Below are 19,231 nucleotides of genomic sequence, written 5' to 3'. Positions count from 1 at the left end.
AACATTTTAAAAAATGGACAGTTTGGTTTACTAACACAGAGCTTTTTTTGTTGTTGAAAGCATTTCTTCTTTAGATTATAAAAGCAGTATTTGACATAGGTCTATCTAAAGATTGTAACATGGGATGTACACAGACTATGTATTTGCACACATACAAACATACAAAATATTCATAAGAACACTCCTTCATCTTAGATCATATAAATCATATACAGTTGAGTATGATGAGGAGAAACCAGAAAAGAAAGAGGATACTGCTACAGTAAAGAACAAACTGGGCCTCAGGTAACCAGCTCAGAAGACAGGGCTATTGTATATCAAGGTGTCAAACTTCACTGATGCCTGAAAGAAAATCTCTCAGAAGAAAAAGTATTTGCTTTTCCTCTTCTAGGGATTTCTTTCTGAACATGTCATACAAATAGACAGACACAGATGGAATGTCGCAAAACATCTCTCGAGAGCAAATTGCCACAGTGAAGGTGGCATTGCCATTTTTCTCCTTTTTGTTAAAGGCTACAATGTTTATCCTGGAAGCAACCAGAGGATATATTGTCACAGAACAATTTGGTCTTCCATTGGGAATGCTTTGGATTGGCCAGAGAATCCAGAACATCTGGACTGCTTCGATAACCAATAGAAGAAGCCATGTTCTCTACAGAAACATTGAACCCCTTAAAAAAAGACTGTACGGTGTTTTGTAGTATATTCAATGGTTGAAAATAGATTTATAAAATATTCTTTTTTATATTCTACACGTGTAAAACCTGATTGCATTGTAATATACAAAATGGGATGCTTTGATAAACTTCAGAATTTTATGTTATTATACTAATATTCTTCCTTTCAGGTTTTAACACATTTCCTAATTATTGAAATTATGTGTTCAGCAAAAGCTGTTTGTCTCATGAGACAACTTTCATTCAAAGTCTTAGGGATTTTACAGAGCTAGAGACTCTTAAGGCAAAAACAATAATCAAATCATATGCTGGTTCATTTCCTTCAATGGAAGTAATAGGAAAACCCATTTCTTATCTCTTGAATCTTTTTTCATCACTCTTTGTTTTTTAATAACATAAAACTGCTGAGGAAAATAGTGGTACATGTGCCTTCTTTTCTCATTTTGTAAAGAGATACAGGTCAATAATTAATTAAAACTTGGTTAGGTCCCCCCCCCCATTAATACTCTATGAGGAAATAGACATATTTGGGGAACTATCAACAGCAGAACTTACCATTCCCTGATTCCTCATAAGAAAACAGTAAATGACTTCTTAAACTATGACAAAGTTGAGATGAAGTGGTTAATTTGTATATTTTAGTGGTATATGTAGTTGGGATATATACATAAAGGGCCTGTCCTCAAGAATAAATTCTCTTTTAACTAAAATGGCAATAACAGAGCCCTGCTTCACAAAGAATGATAAGAGTATCTTATCATTGCACTCTGTGTATTGATTTCTGGTGCACGAAAATTAGCAGTGGTTTGAGAAAATAATGCAGAAGGAGAGGTGTCCCCTAAAATGCAATTTTTTCTAGTATACACAGACATAAAATGGGAGCAAGATCATACATTCAAGCAAATAGGTTTTCATACACTCGAAAAATGTGCAAATAACTTGATTTTAGTGCAAACAGAGTAATAATAGGTTTCCTGTCAGGATTTAAATTTTTTTCAGTGTCTGTACAAAAACAGATTTATTTTTTCTCCTTTTTTCCTGACTCCATAAAACATGCTTATTATAAAGAATTTGAAAATCATATAAGAACATGAAGAATAAATTAAAGGTCATGTGTAATCACACTGCCCTGAGATAACCACTATTATTAGTTAGTTTAAATTATTTTTTAATACATTTTTCCAATATATTAGGTTTTCAAGTAACCTTAAAAGAGGTAAGGGATATATAGCTTTAAATGCTAATACTCCAGTATAGCTTGTATTTTGCTTTTTACTCTGGACAGTTTGGAATAGTGTTGTACAAGGTGGTTTATAATCTGTGTTTCTACTAAGAGTCATGGGAAAGTCTTTAGCCAAATTAATCTTTCAGTAACATATCTATTTATCCAACTATCATTTATAAATTCCTGGTTCAGCAAGGCAAGTTGAGCAGAAATTATTTAACACCATCAAGGTGCTTTTCTATGTGTAAATAATCATTTTGGCAACATTTTATAAGTATTCATTGAAAAAGTAGGTAAAAACATAATCTTGTTTCAGAGAAAATATGAATTTCAAATTTCATTTATTTTAATTGCATTGTTTTACAGATGAGGAGATTAACCTGGTGTGTGAGTAGTCAACGGTTGGAAATACATTTTAATAATACAAATTATGTGACTACTGAGTTGTCAGTGACAGCAGCCTACTTAAGAAGACAGTCAATATGAAATTTTATTGTAGTACCTTTAATATATTCCTCTAAGCTATTTCCATTACTAAGATATTTAAATAATACAGACAAATTTGTTTGGGGAAAATTAAAAGTGCACCCAAGCAGTTGTGAGTCATTCCCTTGAAACTGTGGGATAGTAGAAATGAGTTTTAAAGTCATACTCATTTTGCATTACATACTAGAATTAGAATTCCAAATTGATTTAAGTCAGGCAATTTATGTCTGTCATTCTTTTAAGCTTTGATAATGGCCTCTTCCATTTTCGTTTCTATGAATTTGACAACCATTACCAGTCAGTACTTTTAACTGCCCTCACATTTCCTAAGGAATTGCAATTTCTACTGTGCAGTTTTAAGAACTTCTCATCTAAAGATCTGAGGCAACTTGAAAAATACTTAAAAATATAAGAAAATGCCTTGGCCCTGGCTGGTGTAGCTCAGTGAATTGAGGCCTGCAAACCAAAGGGTTGCCAGTTGGATTCCCAGTCAGGGCACATGCCTGAGTTGTGGGCCAGGTCCCCAGTAATGGATGCCACACATTGAAATTTCTCTCCCTCTCTTTCTCCATCCCTTTCCTTCTGTCTAAAAATAAATAAATAAAAGCTTAAAAAAAGAGAAAATGCCTGGGAAGAGCAACTACTTTATTTCACTTTCAAGATTTGCAAAATGAGGTACAATGACTCAAAACTCTTGAGAATCTATAAAACCTGAAAAATGGGTTAATATATACTATTAGTCACCCAGGGTTTAATATGTTCTTGCAAGATTCATGCACTGAGGCTTAAGGGTAATTAGTTTGCAAATAATAAAAATGAAGAACAATGACTGAAAGAGACTTGCTTAGGTTGAACTCAAGTGAAGAGACAAAAACAAAATGCTGTTTTTTTCACAGTTTGCAATTTCTTTCCAGTCAATCCTCATTCATATCAAATTTGAATTTATGGTAATGATTCTTGGGTGGTTTTAAAAATGACCTTTTTGTGCTTTCTTAAATATACCACTGGATTTTCTGTGAAGTAAAAGTAAAATCTACTTTAATAACAGTTAAATGTCAACTTTTAATTTAGAGAAATCAACCTGCAGATAGATCATCCTTCATAGAACACATGTTAAAAATAGTAATGGGTCCTAAAAAGAGACAAATACCTAATATATTTCTTACAGATGGCAAATGTAATTTTCAACAACAAAATCTAATGCAAGTTACCATGGTAATTTATTGGAAATAAACACATTTTTTCCTACTGTATGGCCTGAGAGAGTAGTTAGCAGTTTTCATGTGTCCTGTCTAATTTCTCACTTTACTGACCTGGTTGTCAAAGTACGATATGCAGAAACTGCCTATTAAAAGTCGAACCTTGCATTTTATGACCCAGTTGTGCCATTTCTCAACTGACTGCAGGAATTCACAGCCATAAAAATGCACAGCCATCTCCCGCTCCCCAACAATGTGGATTCAGTGCCCCAGGATGGTGGTAGACATCCCTCAGTCAGCACTGACTCAACTACTAAAGACAACTAACCCAGTGCTTTGCCCATAGCTGGCACTCAATATATATTTGGTGAATAGGAATGATTTGGTGCTCTTTCATACAATAGCATTATATGAATCATCTCTAAGCAGGCTGCAGTGAAGTGAGATTTTTGAGCAGGTTATGAAACATTATCAGTCAACAGGTTGTTTTCACCTAAAAACAATAAGAATATTGAGCTGGTTCTGAGAAGGAAGAATGAGTGATGTGTTTGGCCATGAATATGTTATCTTGTTTGTGATCTTTGACCACATCAATGGAAATGTGTTATGTGTGTGCTAGATGATATTGGTGGGCTTCTTGCAAATACCTTAAATTAAATTATTTTTTAAAAACTGCCTGCCTGTCATTTTCTAACACAAAGATCTGAGTTTCAGTGGATTCCCACTACTCTCACCTTAGGTTTACTCATGTTTTATAACTTCTGTTATTAGATGCTAGATAGGTGAGGGGGTAGAGGATGGGTGAAAAGGGGAATGGGAATATAGTCAATAATATTGTGATAAGTTTACATGGTGACATGATTACTAGAGTTAGTGGGGAGACCATATTGTAAGGTATAAAATGTTGAATTACTATATCACACACCTGAGACAAACAAAGTCAATATAAGATTGTATGCCTACTATACTTAAATAAAAATAATACAAAATGAATTAAACTTTTGAACCCATCAGAACTATCTATACAGGTTGTGTTTCTGTATTAGTTCCTTTCTTTGCCTTTTTGCTGTCATATCATTGATCAATAATATGTGGCAGTTTATTTCTCATACTATGCCTGCCCTTCCTTACTGTATATGATTGAAAGTTAGCAGAATACAAGTGTTCAACACAGGAAATTAGCAGTATTTACTGCCCATCATATACCTTGTTCCCTCTTGGCAATGGCTATTTACATAGGCTAATACACACACAGAAAGAGAGAGAGAGAGAGAGAGAGAGAGAGAGAGCTTCCTAAGTGGATTTCCTTTTTTCAATGAAAAAGTAATGGAAGAACTATATCTAACAATGCAAGCTCTCTTCACTTAAGAGGTTAATTATTTAATATTTGAAGAGAATGCCCTCTCAGACATCTCTCTGAGTGGCAAATATGTCCTATAAAGCACAATTTCTTTCAACACACGAGGCAAGTAATCTCATTAAGAGTAGAGTGTGAGGGCAATGTTCAAATAGGTTCAAAGGTGCTGACCATGTAAAAAGAATGGAGCAATTAGTTGGAATTAGTCCCACTGACAGGCTTTATTCCTCCCTTTTTCATTCCCCTCTCATGGAAACCGTGAACTCAAGAAAGCTAGTTGCTCTTAATCTATTAGATGCTACCAAGTTTATTAGAGGATCTATTGCCTAGGCAAAGATCTTGGCATGCAAATCGGGGTCCACAGACTGATAAGATCAGCATCAATAAAGAACTTGTTTGAAATTCAAATCTTGAATCCCACAGTAGACTATTGAATTTGAATCCCTTTTTAAACAAACTCCCTAGGTGATTGGTGTGCACTGCAAAGATTGCAATAGCAACAACAACAACAAAAAGATTGTGAAGAACTGCTCTGGTGACTTCTAGTCGACTCTCCAAGAGTGGAAACACAAGAAACGTATTTTTTATCATTTCCTGTGGCATAAGAAGCACTCATTCTCTTGACCTTCCAATTGCATTGGATATAATCTTGGATGAGATTAAATACTCATGCAACCTAAGTGCCCATCAGTAAATGAATGGATCAAAAAACTGGTACATCCACACAATGGAATACTATGCAGAAGAAAGAAAGGAGCTGCTACCCTTTGCGACAGCATAGATGGATCTGGAAAGCATTATGCTAAGCGAAACAAGCCAGGTGGTGAAAGACAAATACCATATGATCTCACCTATAAGTGGAACCAAATCAACAAAACAAACAAGCAAGCAAAATATAACCACAGACATTGAAAGTGAGAATGAACTGACAGTAACCAGAGGGGAGTGGGGAGAGGGACACTGGGAGAAAATAGGAGAAGGATCATCAAGGAACATTCATAAAGGACCCATGGACAAAGCCAAAGGGAGTGGGTTTAAGGGTGGGAGGCAGGGATGGATGCTATGGGGGGAATTGGTGGCAGGAAAATAGAGACAACTGTACTTGAACAGCAATAAAAAGAAGAATTAAAATAAAATATAATAAAATATTCACCCTTCTGATATTTATACTGTAGGTCAGTGGTTCTCAACTGGGGCTGATTTTGTGTGTTGGGGGCATTTGGCGATCTTTGAAGACAATATTTGACAATTGGGAAAGCTACTATTGGCATCTAATGGATAAAGGCCAGCGACACTGCTAAACAATCTACAGTGTGTAGTGATAGGACAGCCCCCTATAACAAAGAATCACCCAGCCTAAAGGTCAATAGTGACAAGATTGAGAAATCCTACTGCAGATAAAGTTCATGTTACTCAGAATATGTTTAAGCATCCCATTCATCAAAATGGGTTGTGCATAATGAACCATATAACAGACAAGTACAAGTTAAAGATCTCTATCAATAATTTAACATTTAGAGGAAAACAAGCAAAAAATTCAATAAAGCAAATAAAGGATTTTTAAAGGCTATACCTTGTATGATTAAGTACTAAGAGCTTTGGCACTCATGATTAGTTCACCAGGAATAATAAAAAAAACTGAAGGGGTTATCATTCTTGGCTCTCCATATTGGTTTTTACCAAGGATTATCTCCTTATTAATTATTTTTTAAGATTTTATTTATTTATTTTTAGAGAGAGGGGAAGGGAGGGAGAAAGAGAGAGAGAAACGTCAATGTGTGGTTGCCTCTTACGTGGCTCCCAATGGGGACCTGGCCCAAAACCCAGGCATGTGCCCTGACAGGGAATAGAACTGGTGACCCATTGATTCACAGTCCATACTCAATCCACTGAGCTACACCAGCCAAAGCTCTTTATTAATTAAGAAACAAGCTAATCATCAGCAACTAGCCGTCCTGTTTTTTTTCCCAAAAAATATGCTGCTTGGATATTCTAGTTCACAATAAAGAGAACTGAATGAGCAAAACTACTAAAATGCAAAGCTATGTTATATAATACATCTCCATGCTGTAGTTGATCAGGAAAACCTATGATCAACAGGCCTTTGGAAAGGTATTCTAGTGTTGAGGTAAAAATAAGTTAACCCCACTTAAATCATATATTGCATGTCTAAGGAAGGAGCTGAAAAGTTCAGTTTTGATGCCTGTAATTTTGGTGGCAATCAAGTAACCTTGTTGGAGTGTCCATGTCAAGACACTAAAATGTATAAAATCACTAGTGTCAGACAATCTGTATTCTTGGCATTCCTAATAAATAGCCTCCAGGTGTGGTCCTTACTTGTTTGCTTTTTGTTTGTTTGTTTATTTCAGCATAAATTAACAGGAACAAAAGTTGGGGTCATCTATTTATGTGTCTTATACAACTGAAGAGCAGAGAAGTAAGAAAAATGCTACAGGATAGAAAAAAATTTTGAATGCAAAATATCAGATCTCATCCAAGGAGAGAATTTGTTAAACTCGATGCCTCTGATTTAAAGATGCTGAAGCAACATAACTTAAGTTCTTTAGTATTTTGGCATTGTATAAGCAATGGAGGGGAGCAGAATATACCATCCCAAGATGTGCCTTTTTGGCATTAGTATTATTTAAGGCTGATTATTTTTAAGAAACAGAAGGCACAGGAGAGGCTCTGAAAACCAAGAAGTTACCCTGTTGTAATAGAGATTGATATTTATAAGGGAAATTTTCATTTGTAAGGTTTTTTCCTTCTCTGTACCACAAAGGGAAGAATGACTTTAAATTTCTGCAAACTCTTACCAATGGTGAAGGCAATGACTTAAATCTACGTAACAACCTTATGCTTATCTTCTGTGATTTTGTAGGTAATCTCTCGTAATGGTCCCTCCTCCAACATCTTATTTGGCTCTTAGCTTGAAATGCTATTTAAGGTGGTGGCTTGGTCCATTTGGAGGAGTTCCTCAGTTTTTCTGGGTGTCCCCCATGTATACAGAGAGTATGCATGTTAATAAACTTCTGTTTGTTTTTCTCCTGTTAATCTGGTTTCTTACTGCAAGGGGTGTCTCACTGAAAACTTAGAAGGTAAAGGGAAAATTATTGTTTCTCCCCCACAGCCATGACTCAGTAAAAGTGACTCTTTCCTGGACGCCTACTCAGTTTTTAATGGATCATTTTCTTTCCAGGGAGATGCTGCCAATATAGAGAGGTAGGAGGTTTTGATATCTGGGAAAAGTTTGGCCTTTTCATTTTCTGAAATGAGTGGTTAAAGTTGTCAAAGATGAGCCCCAAGAGAGGTGTAAATAGTTCTTTTGGTCTTATTGCATCTCTCAGTAAATAAATGTACTGGGTAAGTAATAACAAGGATAGGGGCACATATTACAAATGTGATTCATTATAAGAAGGCATAAGAAGTCCACTGGGTTTAAATTCATCTGGCTTTAAAACAAGGCATCCTAAATGATGTGTATGTTAATTACATTATTAAAGATATTCTAAGGACTAGGCAGTTTATTGAACACGTCTAATTCCCATTGATTACATCCTTTAGAGAGAGAGTGTGTGTATGTACACAAGAATTAAAATGGGTTTGAGGAGGAATAGAGAAAACCTAAATGTTCATCATTATTAAGTAGAGTTAGTCTTGCAACAGGGTACAGAGCAAGGGTTCCCCGAAAATGTGAGAATACCTCCCACATTCCTAGATTGGAAGAAGAGGGAAGTGGATGATCCGGCCTTTGAGATATGTTGCATAACAATGGCAAGTTAATAGCTGTGCCTTCCTGAAGGGAAGAGGGTTGTGGCTGAGGGTGAATTGTCTACACAACTGTGAAAATGCTCACAGGCTCCTGACATAGTGGTGGGGTGGGGCAAGTTGCAATGACTGGTGACATAGCCAGGGATGGGGGAACTTATATTTCACCTGCGCAAGAGGTAGAGTGCGGATGTCCACCCTGGATGTCTGTGCATCGATGGAAACTTCTGCCCTGGGCATCTTTGACTAAAGATGGCAGCCCAAAGAAGATAAAAGATATTGGGGAACTGGCAAAAATGGTGGATGCTAACACACCATAGGAAGACCAAATATAAGATCATAGAGGAAGTTCCAGGTCCAAGAATTTAAATAACAGCAGGCTGAAAGAGAAGGGACAGAAGCTATGCTGTCTGGAGAGAGAGAGAGGTACTTCTGCTTCTTTGAAGGATATACAGAGAAGTCACTCTTTTGGGACGTGTGCCTCCCTGGACTGCACCATGACCCAGTGTAACACGGCACATATTTCCCTGAACCACTGCATGGAGGCTGAGAACAGCGCATCCTAGATCCTGAAGGAGAGAGCTGCTGCGAGGGGATGGCAACTCTGAGACCCACAAGAGCACCTTCCAGAGGGGATGGAGACCTGTTTGTGTGACCAGCTTAAGAACAGATAAGGACATGGGGAACTTCGGGGCATGGTTCTGGCTTGTAGTCTTTTGTGGAGCAAGGGAGGCTCTGGGTCTCGTGAGAAAGGAGGGCTCTGAGCAGCAGTGCTCTGGGGCCGCCCACCCCTTACTCCAGGTGTTAATAAAAATTTGTTTTCTTCAACACTAATTGTTGGGTCATATGTAAAGGTGCCACATGGCTGAGCCCCAATTTGCTCAGTAACAGTCTCTCAGATAGCTACTTTGCCACTTCCCAAACTACTACATGATGAATGAATTGCCATAGTGTTGTAATCAATATATCTAAACCTAACCATTCAGAATAGGATTGATAATGAGCATCCCTTTAACATGACAGTTTCCCAGTCAAACATTCCCGAGAAGCACAATTTTACATTAGGAATGCTTAATAACAGTGCAATTTAAAAAGTAGATGATGGCATTCCAAATTATATTGGTTCTTATTTCCTATTCATTATTTCCTGTTATGAGTGCCAGACACATAGTAGTGTTACTCTCAGTATTTACCTAGATGTTCAAAGGAGAGCAAAATGGAACTTAGACATTGGGCTTAATAAACTGGGAACATAAGCTTGCTTGATAGTCAGGAAACTATAGTTTCACAACCCAGGGGAGTATAGCATCCTACTCCACCAAGGGGATTAACTCTTCCCTTCCCCCCAGAAGCAGACTGCCAGGTGGGAGCAGAAGAAGGCAGACACAGGCACAATATAAGTCAAAATGGCACAAGGGGAAGTGTTTGACCAAAGAGGCCTGTCAATCTAGCCTGGGGAAAGAAGGGATTGGTTAGGAGGTGGGCCCATCCAAAACCTTTGAAAGTTCGGGAAGTTGATTTAGTTCTTTTGAAAAAGTACCTGGCCTGTCCCAAACTGCAGCTCCTGGTTATATATCTCCAGGGGAACAAAGATGCTCTCTCTCTTTCTCTCTCTCTCTTGCTCTCTCTCTCTCTTTATCTCTCTCACCCACCTGGTAATGTACTCCACCTGTACTCCACCTGTGTGTTGGTGTGCTTTCTTTCCCGGAAGCACACAATCATGAGGGTCTCCCAGCTACCAGGCCCATAGTAGATGGCGTGCTTTCCAAAAGGACTAAACTCTCTCTCTCCCTTTCCCACCTGGGAACACTCTTGCTCCGTGTGCTTTCTCCTGTGTTCTTTCTCCACAGCCACAGAAATTCCACCACCAGAGCAGCTGGGAATAAGCTAAGCTACCTGGATGGGGACTGAGGCCATTTAGCAGAGCTTGAAATCTGTAGCACAGCAATGGACTTCAGGTGTAAACATCTGCTAAGCTAGCTGGCTGCTGGATTGGATTGTACCTTCATATGGAGCATAAACTCTGGGCAATGACCTTCATCCTGGCCCTACTGAGGACAAGACTGGACATTTTCTATGGTGAGATGGATGAAGATGGGACATTGGAAGGTCAGGAGGGGAATCCCCTTAATTGTATATCATCAATAAACCATACCACAGAACCACATCTTCGGGTGCAGGTCTCAGGAAATTTCTTTCCTTTAGACACTACAAGGGTCCTACTTCCACCACTAACAGTAGGTTCTTATAATTACCATTAAATTCATGTCTAAATGAATGAACATCTCCTTTAGGACAGTACATTTAAACTAAAATAAATCTATTATAAGGTAAAATATAGACTCAAAATTGGACAAAATTGCTAGAGATAAAGCTGACTATTTTAATGAAAGATAAATTAGATTTGAGGCATTTTTTAAAAAGTGAAACACATTAATACTGCACCCCAAGTTGCCCACAATATCATGTAGTTGGAGCAGAAAAATCATGTAATAGCTGCTACTATTCATTGCTTGATAATAATAAACATATTGTGATTTGTATTGACATGTATTAGTTTATTTAACCCTCAGAGCTGCTCTGTATAGAAGACATTAATACTATTAGCATCTTATAGAAAAGAGATTTGAGGCTCTCAGAAATTAAGTAATTTGCTCAAGAGAGCACAGGTGGTATAGCACAGACATGGGTTTCAAACAGACAGCCTTGCTCCAGAGTCCACCCCATAACCATTCGACTGCTTTGCTCCAGATAGTAAACATGTCCACACTTTGAGGGCAGGCAGAGTTAGAGTATGGACCAAGACCACAGAGCGAAGAAGAAAGTCAGAGCGCCTGATGGGTGCAAGAGCAGCTAGGCTGGAGGCCAGAGTCAATGCTGCTGGGTGTTGTCAGGGATGGTGAAATCCCCCCTCTACCCTTCTTGAGTTCTTATGGCTAGATTAGTAATAAAACTGACACAAGACCGGATTAAGAAGAGAAAAGCCCATTTAATCAATGATGCTCAGAAAAATGATTGAAGCAGGCACCTTTTCATACATTTTGGATGAAGAAATAATACACTTTTGAGGAATTGATGGGACCAAAAAAAGTGAGTATTCATTAGGAAGAAATTGAAGCAAAGTTTGGACTTGGATAGTAAATTAATAAAGGTGCAACAAGGTTTGTTTATGTGAGCTTTTTGGCTCTGGATTCCTTAACCCTAGCAATCAGGGCATCTCTTAGCCTCCAGGTGCAGGGAGGGCAGCTTTCACCTGGGAGATTTAAGGGGGGCAGATAGAGAGAGAGGTCAGACTGTTCTTCTTGCATTGGAAGTTTCTTAAGTAACTTTAATTCCAAAACCTCAATGTCACAGTGGATATTTTGGGTTGGCCTACCCTGGACCCCAGCAATTTCTCTCTAGAGAATTGTTTGTGTTAGGGACATGTAAAATGTAAAAATGGAGGGAATAGGAAAGCTCAGGGTTTTGGAGGGAAACTGAAGGTCAGTATCTGATGCAAGTCAAGTCAGGTACCCGCAATTAGAACCTAAACAAGGGCGTCTGGGTAAAAGTTTTCAAATAGGGAACCCAGTCATATATGAACAGTAGTAGGGACAAGAAATGACACAGTAGTGAATGTATCAACTCTGCTTTGGTTCTTTGTTAAGCAAGAGTCTAATTTTCCAGTTTGTGAGGACAAGAACTAGAGTGAGGAATAAGTGGCAGGGTACTGATAGACTAATATAGCCCCATGGCCCTTGCTTCTCCTTCATTCTTTGCTTCCTCTTTCACTGCATAATCTAGTTTTCTGTGTTGTATGTAAAATACGTGTCTACTGAATGTCTGACATAATCCTAATTGTCCAAATACCTTCCCTGGCTGCAAGAATCAACAAATTTAAATATTTTCAAGTAAGGCTTTTCTATGGTCTAATTCCCTGGTAAATTTTCAGCCAGTTTTTCTGGAACTAAGATATATATGTATATCTCTATATAAATACCTATATATTTATATAGGTAGATAGATATAAATATGTATTTATGTTTATTTCTATTTATATACAAATTTATATTTATATATGATATGTATATTTGATAAAAGGATGGTCCAGAATTCTAGCTGAATTATTTATTGCAGCATCGACTTGGAATTTAGGAAGACTCACTTCATACATGTAAACGATGTCTCAAAGAATCCACAGAACCCATTGGAGGGCTCTAACATCACTTTTATTATTTTAACAGTACTGAAAAAAAAGGTAATAGCAAAGGAAAAAGTGCTTCAAGTAACTTCTGGTGTGTCCTGGCATGTTTACCTCACAGAACTGATCATTTGTGGTTTGCACAATGCATATTCATCAAATGCTTTAACATATCTTTCTAGGGAGGTTTCCAAATGAATGTCTTTGATGGTCTGTAAAGTAAGTTAAGGGACTTTTGAATCAACGGCAGAAAAATATGATTAATAGTGATACCTCCTAGTTCCTTCTCTCAGCTTTGGTCTTGTGTGCGATGTAGCAACTCATCTCATAATTTAACCAATTACTAGCAAGACAGCAACTTGACTCTTTAAGGGACCCTGTGATGAAAACCCCAAACTATCAGCTCATGTGTGCTGTGCACCTTGCAGAGCTGGTGAACTTGTAGTTATGCTATATGTTAACCAAAGTCATTTCCTTTTTTCCAAAGATCGTTGGGGTGGATCATTCCACAGGATTATACACCTCTCAAGGGCTGGAGATTTCATGTGTTGCTGCTTTGGTGAATTGATGACTCATTTGCTATGGCTCCTTTAAAAGAAGGTACATGCTAAACTTGAAGAGGAACTTTTGGAATATATGACCTTGAAGGATTCTTTTTGGCTTCTTAATGCTTTTATTTTACCTAACATAATGTTGGGATAAATACATATTTGAAAACCATTGTGGAAGATTTAACTATTGAAAAGAAAGGTGCTTTAACATTGGCTACAATTCTCCTCTTCATGGTTAAGTAATCAGACATTATTGTGCAAGTTTTTTTCAATTTCCTTGATTCTTCAACCATTTATTTTTGTAGTACTGGAACTTTACCTAGCTATGGGCAACTTAACTTTTGGCTACACATGCTAAAAATAGGCTAGGGGGTGTTTGACCCTTCCTGGCTGTGTGCCCGACTACAAAAATGGGGCTTTAATAGTTGTATCCTCCTTAGATGCATTTCATTTTCTTGCCTCTCTCCTTATGATTACTACCTAACTGTCACTCCTGTCTTTTCCCGAGATGAAATACACAATGTCTGAGTCAACAGACAGTTATTTATTTGTGCCCAAATATGTTCTCTCTACTCCTTCCCTTCTTGGGGAATAACTCAGACTCTTTAATTAGAGCATATTGAAGAGAATGACAAGAGTGGTGACACCGCTTTCCCCACATAAAGGAAGAATGAGTAAAAGAAACTGAACAAGTAGAATCTAAGGAAGAAGAGATCCAGCAGGATCATGGTGAATGCCATCAAACTTTGAAAGGGCTGTTTTGGAAAACAGAGAAGACAAGTGTAGAGCTGCAGACAAGGGGCTGACACATGTTGAAACAAGGATGCTTTTCTAATAGGTAAGCTTTTCCAAAGAGAGAATTGGCTTCCTTGAGAAGGAATGTGATCCAGTAGAAGCTATTAGATCACTCGTGAAGATGTGCAGTAGTTTTACCATGGAGGCTGTTTCCAAGCCTGAGAAGCTCTTTCACAAGCATAATATATTTTGACTCAAAATCCCTTCACTGAACAACAGATATGTTGGCCTAGAGAAAGAAACAATAGTATTGCTAGCTGCTGCCTACCTTTCCCCTTACCTACATTCCCCTAAAGTAAACTATTTTAATATTATAGTCACCTTGACAACAGAGGTGCCTGTTTTAATAGTTTTAAGTGACATTATTCAAAGGGATTCCATTTCCCAATAAAATGGGGAAAACAGTCATCAGTATTCTCTTTTCTTTTCTTCAAAGAGTCTAGGATTAAACATATACTTTGAATTGAAAATTGCTGTAAATTTGCTGAGTAAGAGAACATCAAATGTAACTGTTGCAAAAACTAGAAAGTTTTCCCTTAGCATAATACAGAAAAATATATTTTTCTCTTGTCATGTATATGAAAAATTTTACCAACCGAAGGGCATGGTTCAAATTTCACAATTACCCCTACTTTCGAAGAATTCAATATGCATATATATATACATATTTTAACCCTGTGCATAAGGCATTGGAGCTGTTGTGGAATCAGATTTAGTGTGGCAGATGTTGTACTCCACCAAAACCTATTTTACTTGAATCATTGTTAATAAATTATAGTTAAATAATAATTCATTAATAGTTCATTAGGACAAGGTAGGAGTGACAGTCAGATAGTAATTGTAATAATTTATTAATGAATTATTATTTGAATATGGGAGGATATTATACATGTAAAAGCTATCCAAAGTGGAAAACATATCAAGAAGTACTGCAATGGGGAATCCATTGGGCAGAATTTTTACACTAAAGGAATAACTTCTAATAAGAAATGCAGTCCAGGACTTAAAACTATTTCGGTTATTTTTCACTGATTTGCCTCTTTCTAATAGTAATTAATTACATTTAACTAAGTACTTCCTGTCTACAGGCTTTGTGCCAAACTCCTCATGTCTTGCCTTCTTTCAGCCTGAGAACACTCTACAGAATTGACACTATTTTTCCCCCATCCCATGTATCAGGAAGCTGAAGCATAAGGAAGTTTGACACCATGGCCGAAGTTATACAGTTGGTATTGAAACAGATCAATAAATCCATATCTGACTCTAGAGCCTGAGCTACTCACTCATCCACTGTGTTACCTGCCTTGAAAGCCTGAATGCTAATGGGATGATTTTATTTAAGATAAAATTGTGTCAAAAAACAAACTTGAATTTTTCTTTGTTTCCCACCTATTTCCTTCCCATTATAGGGTCAGTCGACCACTGCAGCTTAGAAGGTTGTACTCACCCCGTTTGTGAAGGAGTATGCTGGCATGCCGACGCCCATTTCCATTTTCAACATAACAGGAGTAATTTCCCAAGTCACCTTCTTGTACAGAGTCCACGATTAATGAGATGGAAACTTCTTGTTCCCCAAGATGCTCCTTGAGAATTCTAAAATATAAAGCAAAACAAACAAACAAAAAAAACCCACACAAACATACACATACACGAAAAAGAGAAAAAATTAGATGAATCTGAATCTGATGTGAAAACACCTGCAGCATCTGTGCCTCAAATTTAGCTATGGATTGATGCTATCTTAATCAAATTATATCATGCCCTCTTCATTTCTAATGAGTAAATTTGTCTTTGTAGATGCTAATGAAGTTGCAGTTAATTATCTCTCTTAGCAGGACAATCACACTGTCAAAATAAAGAAGTGAGAGAGACCTTGAAGAAAAGTTTATGAACTGCTTTCCCTCTAAGAAGAAATATGATGTAAAAGTGAGATAAGAAATTCTAATGTCTTAGGCTAGAGGACTAATTATGTTTCAAGAAGAAAACATTCTTGAGTTCTTTTGACATTTCAGTCAAAACCTCCAGCCTGGCCTCTTTTTCTGATACAAATCAATTGCCAACTTTTTTTTAAAATATGAAATTATAAACCTGTAGACAAAGCAGTGTGATGAAGTGTTTAATTCTGACATTTAAAATGAATGCTAAGTGCTCAATAATCTCACTGTCAAAGAGCTTAGCAATCTTTTGGAGCAAATGGGAAATTTCACAATAAAGCTCCTTTTCCCTGCTCAAAAAGTTTCCACCCCTAACTTCCCACCTGTTTGGTAACCCATCTTGGCATGACACTTCTTAAGGCAGAGTTAAAGAAAAATAGCTTTCTAGAACCTTCCCTGAGCACCCACAAAAAGAGAAAGGGTGACAGTTAAGAGATTTAGTGTCCTTTTTTTTTAATTTTAGCATTTCCAAGTGTGTGGGTCAGTGGTAACCATGAAGTTGTAAATATGAAAATGGCTGAGAACACCTTAGTATACATATTGGAGAACTGCCTATCTGGGCCCAGTTGGTACGTTAGATCCTTGTGTATTTGTTGCCAGGAAGAAGATCCTAGTAGAAGTGGCCTTATGTGACAGTCTTATGTGTTTTCATTTTCTATTGAAAAACTTTTTCCCCTTTACCTTTGATCCCTTTTTACCTTTGAAAATTTTAAAAGTCCTCACACTTAAAAGTGTTCTCCTCCAAGAAGAGGAAACTTGGTTAAAATGCTCCTGTACTCCCGGAACATGTTACCTTTACATGGGAGAGTGTTTGCAAATGACCAGCATTGGGATTCAGTTATAACTTAATTATTATTAATATGCTTGTTTCTGTACATTATGATTCAAAATGAGTATCTATGCCCAAGCATCATTTTAGTTCTAATTGAATACCTTGATTCTTAAAAGTAAATGAACAAAGAAATTATTTTTTAAAAAGAGGCTTAAGCCTTATGCCCTCAAATCAATGGTATTTTTAATGGCTATTCTCTATCATTCCCACTATATTCATATTTAGAACTTGAAGTCAGACTAGAAAAGGTAATAAAATCATTCAGTGTATCCTTTATCATTCCTACCAAGTGCTTTATAGTCTACCCGATGCCTCAAATATGAAAATATATAAAAAGAAATGACTGAGCTTGTGTCTGGTTGAGTCCTGGTACCTTGTTAGTATTTCCTTTTAACAATTTAAAACAAAGAGCTCTTACAAACAAAATGCACAATATCGCATTTCTTGAATTTGTTGATACTTCGGTCTGTCTCACATTCAGTACATTCCTCCATGAAAAACTCCTTTTTATTTCTCTTAATTCTTTGCAAATGGCATTCATGTTTTGCAATTCCATGGTCTCTCAACAGTGTTTTGCCTCTTTGCCATTAAATGTTGTAGTATTTTTACTATAATAGTAAAGCAAAACAAAAAAGGTCTTTTCTTTCAGCTTACTTTCTAGTCACCAACTGAGCAAATGTTAATCTTGACTACAAGGTAAAAGAAAAAAAATGTTTTACCTAATGTCACTTTCCCAAAGTCGATTTTCATCCAGATCTTCGATAAACTTTTCTCCTTTCATCCAGTAAATTAAAGGACTGACATCTCCACTGTACCCAAAGAAAGCTCTGCAGGTTAGATTAGCTGAGTCGCCTGTGGAGAGAAGTGATAGAAATATGTTATAAAACTCTTTGTACACTGTTTTGTTTTTTTTTTTTCAGGCAGACTGGCAGGTACCATTTTGATTTCTTAATTGATTTAATGAAACATCTTTCTAAAACAATCATTTTTCTGCTCTTTTCAATCTTTGTCAAGTTTATAAAATGTATGCTTTTGACGACTCATTGAATGAAATGATAGTGACTTATAAAATTTTAAATGAGACTAGCCAGTCAGTTTATAGACAGTTCTACCATATAGGTTTGCCTGATGTTTTCACATGATCGGACTGAGGCTACAAACATATGGGAGAGTACCACAGAGGTGATGTGCCCTTCCCAAAGTATGATATCAGGAGATACATAGTTTTGATAATTATTAGATTTTATAGTGCAAGTAGAAGGTGTTTCTCACTCCTGAATACAAGTAATAGAAATGGAACAAAATCACTGAGTGGGAAAGAAAAGGAACTGGAAATCCAGGATCCTCAAAAAACATTATTAAATTACTTTTATTATATAAGGAATAATAATTTAATTAGGAAAACCAACACATGCTCAGGTAGAAAAGAACATGAAAAACAAAGGAATGGCTAAGAGTCAATAGTAGGGATTTTTCTTAGATGTAAAATCAGTGATACCATGGTAAGGTGAGTTTCTTTCAACATGCTCCTCAGGGGAGATGATTGTAATGGTGAATGCAGATTGGTTGATTACTTAAAAAGCTTAAGTAGGGGAAGCCCTGGCTGGTGTAGCTCAGTGGATTGAGCACAGGCCTGTGAACCAGAGGATCGTGGTTCAATTCCCAGTTAGGGCACATGCATGGGTTGCAGGCCAGTTCCCTGCATGAAAGGCAACCATACATTGATATTTCTCTCCCTCTCTCCTTCCCCTCTAAAGATAAATAAATAAAATGTAAAAAAAAAGCTAAGTAGGGGCCCCTGACTAAAGGGTGGAAGTGCATTTATTTCATGCCTGCAGAAAACGTAACATTTATCTCTAGACAGGTAATGCCAGTTTGCGAACATCTGGTTTACCCAAGCCTCAGCCAGCATTAGAGAACTTAAATATTTCAGTACAGGCTTGTTTTCAAATCTCACTGCCTCCATGTGGAATCAGAAAGTGGGGGTCAGGGTGGGCTGGGAACCTATGAGGACTGACTCCAGTAGGACTGAGGAAAGGGAACTCTCAGGGATGGGCACTACATACATGAGAGGCTGAAAACGATGCCCCAGCATGGCATTTGAAGGCATTTGAAGGCAGAAAACTTTGTTGGCATTTGTTGTAAGAAAACTTTCTCAATTTCAGAAATTCCTGTAAAGGTTCTTGAGGACCTGACAAGGTCAAAGAAGAACAAGACTAAAGACTTG

The 19,231-nt window shown here is 37.2% G+C and overlaps 1 protein-coding gene across 1 annotated transcript in view; it reads right to left on the bottom strand.

Annotated features, from left to right (window-relative positions):
* The window catches only part of IL1RAPL1 (interleukin 1 receptor accessory protein like 1), a 44,596-nt gene extending 26,751 nt beyond the window's left edge, over window positions 1-17,845 (bottom strand). The window contains exons 1-2 of the mRNA XM_037045938.1: window positions 17,724-17,845; window positions 15,686-15,831 (exon numbers count right to left, since the gene is read on the bottom strand). Of these exons, the coding sequence (XP_036901833.1) occupies window positions 15,686-15,831; window positions 17,724-17,785 (208 nt within the window). The 5' untranslated portion in view covers window positions 17,786-17,845. The remainder of the gene's footprint in view (window positions 1-15,685; window positions 15,832-17,723) is intronic.
* Window positions 17,846-19,231: the final 1,386 nt, after the last annotated feature.

This window comes from Sturnira hondurensis, unplaced genomic scaffold (genome assembly GCF_014824575.4).
Source record: "Sturnira hondurensis isolate 20B ecotype Veracruz unplaced genomic scaffold, ASM1482457v3 Scaffold0004622, whole genome shotgun sequence".
NCBI classification, from domain to species: Eukaryota; Metazoa; Chordata; class Mammalia; order Chiroptera; family Phyllostomidae; genus Sturnira; species Sturnira hondurensis.
Note: the sequence above shows the minus strand (reverse complement) of the source record. Positions and strands in the feature narration are given on the sequence as shown.